Source organism: Balearica regulorum, chromosome 16 (assembly GCF_011004875.1).
Source record: "Balearica regulorum gibbericeps isolate bBalReg1 chromosome 16, bBalReg1.pri, whole genome shotgun sequence".
NCBI classification, from domain to species: domain Eukaryota; kingdom Metazoa; phylum Chordata; class Aves; order Gruiformes; family Gruidae; genus Balearica; species Balearica regulorum.
The window spans coordinates 6,864,972-6,871,908 of NC_046199.1; the positions used below are offsets into that span (position 1 = coordinate 6,864,972).

General features: G+C 38.6%; 1 protein-coding gene across 7 annotated transcripts in view; it reads left to right on the plus strand.

Moving 5' to 3' along the window:
* Positions 1–6,937, plus strand: part of EYA2 (EYA transcriptional coactivator and phosphatase 2) — a 105,286-nt gene that overhangs the window by 66,147 nt on the left and 32,202 nt on the right. For all 7 annotated transcript variants that reach the window (XM_075768335.1, XM_075768337.1, XM_075768339.1 and 4 more), the window contains 4 exons: positions 2,156–2,223; positions 4,185–4,362; positions 5,961–6,088; positions 6,596–6,679. In XM_075768335.1, coding sequence (XP_075624450.1) covers positions 2,156–2,223; positions 4,185–4,362; positions 5,961–6,088; positions 6,596–6,679 — 458 coding nt within the window. The remainder of the gene's footprint in view (positions 1–2,155; positions 2,224–4,184; positions 4,363–5,960; positions 6,089–6,595; positions 6,680–6,937) is intronic.

Consider the following 6,937-nt stretch of genomic DNA (forward strand, 5'->3'; position numbering starts at 1 on the left):
GCGTGTGCATTGACACACTCATTTTGCACAGCTGGTGCAAAGTTCAGAGTAAGTTCATTCCGATTGTGCACATCTCTCTATCTTTTTGTAATTCTCTCTGTTTGGAAACCAGGAAGCTATGATACCATGTGCAGGTAGCACAGCGATAAACATGTTCTCATCACAATTTACACATAAAGCGTGAGTCCCTTGAGGTAACTCATCCCCCTCTTGACAGCTTTAATAAAGGATGATGGATTGTTTTTAAATGACAGTTTAGGAAGATCAAAAATTCCCCCCTGTATTGTTTTGAGCTCTGGTGTACAAGAGCTGTTTTGTGTTCTGTGAAAGTTGTTTTTGCCTGTAAGCGCTGAGGCTCTATTACTCCCCTTCTCCGTGGTGAGAAATGCTTAGTTACCACAGGAATATATTCATCCTGCTGCATACTCGTGACTTTTTGAAAAACTGCAGAAAAGCAAAGCCTAGCATGGGCGGGAGATGGGGAAATGTCAATAGCTGAATGCATTGCCGTCTTCGGGATGCTGCTCTGGGCAGTCTCCCCATATCAGTTGTTGGGGAGAGGAGGGATTGGATACTGATCGACCCAGAGTTGCCTCCAAGGGGTGAATGCCAGGAGGAGGCATCACCTGAACACACCTGTGCTGGCTCAGCTCCCCAGCTGGCATATCCGGGGGCTGGGGAGACCCAGGCCTCCAGGTACCTAGCAGTTGCCTGCATCCTCTTTTCTCCCTCTCTATCCTTTTCTTTTTAAAGACTACATGTGGCAGTGAATTAGTTCTGGAGGGCAGAGTCCTCCCTCTTGTTTCTTTTTGGCTTGAGATTTATTTCTCGCTACATGTGCTTTGTAGTTGCGCTTGGCAGAGTGGAGTTTGTTCAGCTGTCCATTCCCTAGCTAATCTAGTATCTTAAAATAAAAACAAGCAAGTGGATCTTTGGAGAAAGGTTGCCCCATGAAGACATGCAGTGAGTCACATGGTTAAAACAGCATTGCTCAAAGCCATTCACATAGTAAGAAACCAGATAAGAAAAAAAGGCTGAGTGCCTGATTAGGGCTCAGTCTGATGTTATATCGAGGTGACAAAATGAAGCCCAGACAAGAGCCCACTGTGGCCACGCAGCACCAAATCATACCTCTTTCATGGTGGAAATAGTGGATACAAGTGCTCTTTGGAGCCCATTGCCTTCCATTAGGATGGAATATGACGTAGTCCAGCTTTTGCCTCCTGTACATGAACAGCCAGCCTTTGAAGCAAGCATTGTTGCAAAACACTGGAAAACAACTTTTGGTATAGATTCTCATCAAACTGCACAAACTCAAGAGGAAGTTCTCCACCCATGTGAAATGGAAAATTTTGGAATAGAAAACAGCATAGACTGTACTTAAGGCTAGAACTTGCCAGGGCTGCAGGATCCAGGGGATGGGATGATTGCAGCTCTTCTGCCACTTTCCTGGTGGGAGGCAAAGGAGGACTGTCCGTGTAGATCTTCACTGAACCTTTACTTCTCCACCCATAAATTTTTTGTGGTAATGCTTCCTCTAGCTAAGGAGGCCTCGATGGACATCAGCTGCTTCATTTGTAACAGAACCATGTAAAACTCACCTGTCCATCCTTTCTTTTCCTTATATCCCAGGATGAAGCAAAGGTTTTTTTCTCTGCTGTTCTCACCAATATCGTTCTTATGTTTGGGATATCAGTGCCAGGGAACAAATTTTCAGTGTCTTCTAAAAATTCCCAGGTACCTGGTCCATTAGGACAGATTCCAGGACACACCTATGCTGAAAGTGTGTGTGTGGTTGTATATGTAATCTGAGGGGTTTTCTTACAGGAGAAGATGATAAAAAATACTCTCCCATTATTTATTGGAAAAAGAAGTAACTGACTTTAAAATTTGAGTTGAATTCTTGTTTTCCAGCTTTGTTTCCCAGTTCCATAGGTGTTTGTTTTAGTATATGTAATGGTTGTCTTTGAATGCCTTTCAGTAAGCAGACCTCAGTAATAGCCCTAAATCTTTTCAGCCTTTATTTGTCAGGATTTACGATACGCTTTTTTCTAGTGAGCAGGTACTTTACTTCCCGTTGGAAATTATTTATATGAATATATCCTGTTACTTTGATTGCTGGTGTGTTTTATAACTGTGGTATTCTTTCCTTTAGGCACAACAGGGATTTACCAGGGAGCCAATGGCCTGACAAATTCTGCAGGATTCAGTGCTGTGCATCAGGTATGGTTCAGCATTTATTATTGGCAACCTTGTTACTTTCTTTAAACACTTGGAAGATTGGTAGATCAGAGATATTCTGGTGTTTACATATATTTAAGGAAGGTGCTGCTATGTGTTGTGCTCAACATCGTTTTGCTCTATTCCTGTGGCCTCTGCGTTTGCTGGTCTTCTAAGTATCTTGATTAATTTTAAGATAGGTGTATCAATACACAGGTTTGCACAGAGTGTAGTCCTTGCGGGAGGAGGATGCCCCAGCAGTCTCTGCTGTGCTGCTGTAGCAGTGCCAAGAGTTTCATCATTCCTCTGCCATCTTACAACTTTCAGATATGTTTTCCATCCTCTACAGAGAGCTCTGCTTCTAGGATCTTGCCATCTGCTGTCTTGGCACTGTGTAATAAATATAAACAATTTGAAAGAGGCATTGGCAGGCCCTGATGAATATTGAGCCATCTGAGCTGTCTGTGCGCTTTCTTCTTTGAGAATACACCTGTCTGTGGGTTTCATGCTTCAGATACCTTGATAAATGTGTGTGTATAAATAAACAGCATGCATATATACACAAGACAGATGTTTTTCAGTAGCAACTGGCTCTTCTTGATTGGACTAAACAAATGAGTCTGTGCCAGAAAATGTGTTTTGGTTGGCCAGTAATTTCAATTCCTTGTTTGTAAGGTGATTGTGGACTTGTATTTTTAATGACAACAGTGGGCAATTTCTTTATTACTTCAGTTTTGGCTAAAAACATGGTCAGTAAATGCTGATAGAAGTGCATTTGATTGAATTATGGAGGTTATCTAAAAAGGGGAAAAATAATTGGTCTCTTTTCATTATTTTGTGATATTCTTTAAGAGAAAACAATGAAATTCTCTCTTTTTTTTCAGTTTAATTTTTATTAGGACAATTTTGAGTCTTTGTTCTTGAGAGCTCCCTGGTGACTGAAAGTTAATGAAATAGCTGTGTCACAGACAAAGATGTAAGCAGTTAAGGAGGAAAGTGCTTTTAGTCTTTCTAAAAACTATTTATTATTTAATTTTATTTAATTCCAGAGACTAATTAGCATTTCTGAGGAAATAAAAACCTTTTGCTGAAAGACAATCCCTAGAGCATGAATATAGTTCTCTATCTGAAAAAGCAAATAGGTGGACAAGAGCAGGAGTTGCAATTAAAACAAAAAGAAACAAATTCAACCTTTTATGTTTTAATTGTTCAGAGAGAAGTTTTCTAATCTGTTCCAGTGTCCTGCTTGTCACAAAAAAAAAAAAAAAACACATGGGGATAATGGGATGAAGTTTAAGAGCCTTAAAATCAAGATAAAGGCTTTTGTGATACCTCAGCTCCCCAAGGTCCCTTGCACCTTGAATTTTTAGTTCATTTTTCTGTTGAGAAGATCACTCAGGCATTTAGTTTTTGCTGAGATAGTTGGATGATCTCAACTGTGAACGTTGAGAAACAATGGTTACTTCCCCCCCCCTTCATTTTTGTAACCTATTCTAACAGCTGATCAGAAAATGTTGCTGGTGATGGGAGAATGCAGCCTGTTTTACTCCTCCCCTCACCCCATTATTCATTCTGTTCTTGTAATTTCTCAGACATTTTGTTGTTCACAGAGACTACGTGTTCCATCATGGCCCTTTTCAATAAGCTCCCCTACTTAATTTCCTATATGAAATCAGTGATCTCTGTAATACACAATGTGTCAGTGCTGATAACTAAAATCCTACAGAAAAAAGCATTTGCCTGATTTCTGACCTCTTGTTGATTAGTTGATCCTAATAAAACAGGAATATATTTGGAAGAAGCAGAAATATACTTTTGTAAGTGAATGAAATATGGTTGTTCAGTGAAATATTCCTGAGCCATGACTTGCTTCATGCATAGATAATACTGACTTTGTATTGCCTTATTCATTTATGAGATAAAACCAGATACACAGAAGTTAGATGTTTCTTTTTTCCTCAAAGGAATATTCATCGTATCCAAGCTTCCCTCAAAGCCAGTACTCACAGTATTACAGCTCCTCCTACAACTCTCCTTATGTGTCTACAAACAGCATCAGCCCCTCAGCCATCCCAACCTCCACTTACTCTCTGCAGGAGTCTTCTCACAATATCACCAGTCAGAGCACAGAATCGCTGTCTGGTAGGTACATCTCTTCTGTTTTCAGTTTGGCAGTCTTAGCCACCTGTAACCTTGTTGTTGGAATTTTTTAAGATACATGGATAAATCAGGTTTCCTAGTACTTAACAGTTCTGCTTACACGGTGCAACGCAGGGTTTTGGGAACGGATTAGAACATCCAAGGTCTCTAAAACCACCCTGTGTCGTTTTCATGAGTGTGCAAGGTAGTACATAAAGGTATCCTCTAAAGGTAGTACAGAAAGATAAAACAATTATATACAAAACCCACATCGCTACTGAGGGCTAACATGGGTAGCAGTAAGTTCAAAACAGGCGGCCGTGCTCTGAAAAAGCCCCAGAGTTTCCTGATTGTCTGATGACTTTTTAGCCTGTGTCTCTGTGAGAGTTTATGTTCACCTCTTACAACAACATGTAATATATGCATTCATAAATAAGTACATCAAGAGAAAGTCCCTCTTTAAAAAATCAACACGTACTGTTTGTCTAAGTTGAAAGTTCAAGATGGATTCCACACAAAAAGGCTTCAAAATTTGTGGCCTGAGTGCTTAATTTTTAAAACTTAAATGGTTTATGGAATTACTGACAGATTATGATCCTCCAATGCACTGTTCAAGTGCAATCTTCAGCTATCACTTCCCTACTAATGTTTTCATTGGCATGCAATAACATTTATATAAAACACCACATAATTTGTGGATGATAACAGTATACGCCCATTGTAGGTCTGCTGACTTATGAGACAAATCTGAACATCTGTGGTTGCTCTAAAAGAAAAATAAACTAATATTGGTTTTTAAAAAGAAGTGATCACAGATTGCTCTACAAGCAGTTGGAGGATTTTCTGTTCCTTGGATGTTCTCTCAGCCTTTTTGAGAAAGGGTGATTTCAAAAAGGCTTGTTAGGCACAATCCACGCATCTCTGAAGAAGAATATGGTTATTCTAGGAAGCTGGAGAGGCCACAACTTAGCAAGGTGAAAAGAAAAATATGTTTGGAAAGGATTTGTAATGTAAGGTAAGTGAAATCCAGACAGGTTTATGAAACTTAAGCCAATCAACATAGATACTTTATACAAGGGAAGTTCACTTTTGATTATCTCTTCTCAGTAATTTTTAAAATACTATCCTCTGTGAAATAGAATATGGCTAAACAGGCTAGTTCTGTATTTTTAAATAAAAGTTGATGTTGAAAGTATATTTTTAATCATGAGCATTCATCAAATTTAAAAAAAAAAATCAGAAGTCGAATTGGTCTTGGTTTCCTTTTGCATTGCCTTTCTAATTTTTCTCTTGAAAAGCAGAGGGGGTAAAATTCAAAAAGCTGATTTTTTTCCAATGAAAAATGTGATGTTTTTGAAGTGACACGTCCGTTTTAAAATGTTATATATACAGTCTTGGTGATTTTTGAAATTGTTTTAACAAATCTTAGGAGTTAAAAGTTGTTTCTCTAATAATGACAGGTATTGACATGAAAAGAGTAAGATTTTCTGGTGGTGTTTTCACAGTGTTTCTGATGCTCTCCATTAAAAGGTTTCATGCTTTAATTATAACAATACAGTGCAAAATTTAAGTTTACGATGGAATTTCTTTTTTCATAATAGGGGAATATTCAACAACACCAGCAAAAGATATAGAGACAGACAGACATCACAGAGGGTCAGATGGCAAAGTACGAGCCCGGTCAAAAAGAAGCAACGATCCTTCCCCTACTGCTGACAGTGAGATTGAGGTAATAACTTTAACTTATATTCCCTCAGTAAATCCAGCAAAGATAAGCAATTAACATCTGTTAGCAAATCTCACCATCAGACTAGTGAGTTGTAAGAGCCAGAATAAAATCAGTAATATAACTGGAGCCTATAAATATTGGTTGTCAAAATAATTGCTGGATTTCTATATTATCAACATCTTAAAATATTCTTCATATGTATATGTTTTCTTTCCTTTGGACTTTTTATAAGTCTGCTATTTTGTTCCCCTGACTTGACATGCAACAGGGGATTTCTGTGGTTGTTAGGAGAGCAGACTCTCAGGATGACCAGGATACACGTAGTTCCAAAATTTCTGATGTTTCATTTTGTCTGCTTTCACAAAAAATCTACGGTCAGTGCTCCAAATGGCTTTGAGATCTTAAAAAAACTCTAGTCCAACAGGACATATTTCCTGACTGAAGAAATTCTTGCAATTGCTTAGTATGTAACTGTATTTCTTTTTTCCACCCCGTCTGTCATCACAGCGTGTGTTTGTGTGGGATTTGGATGAGACGATAATTATTTTTCACTCCTTACTCACGGGAACGTTTGCATCCAGATATGGGAAGGTAAAATTTAATTTTTTTAGCATTACTGCTTGTCCAGCCAAATTGCATCGGGAACTGTGGGGGTAGCTAATGAGACGGCTTTTCAAACAGATGCTGCCGATTTTATTCAGACACATTTGTATAAATATATCCTGTGGTATTTCCTTCTAACATGTGAAAATTTAATTTACCTCCCTTTCATGTTGCAACTGGCCCCTTGTTTTTCAAAAGCTTGTATTGTTCAGCTGCTGCTAGATAGGACATCGGGATGTTCTTTCA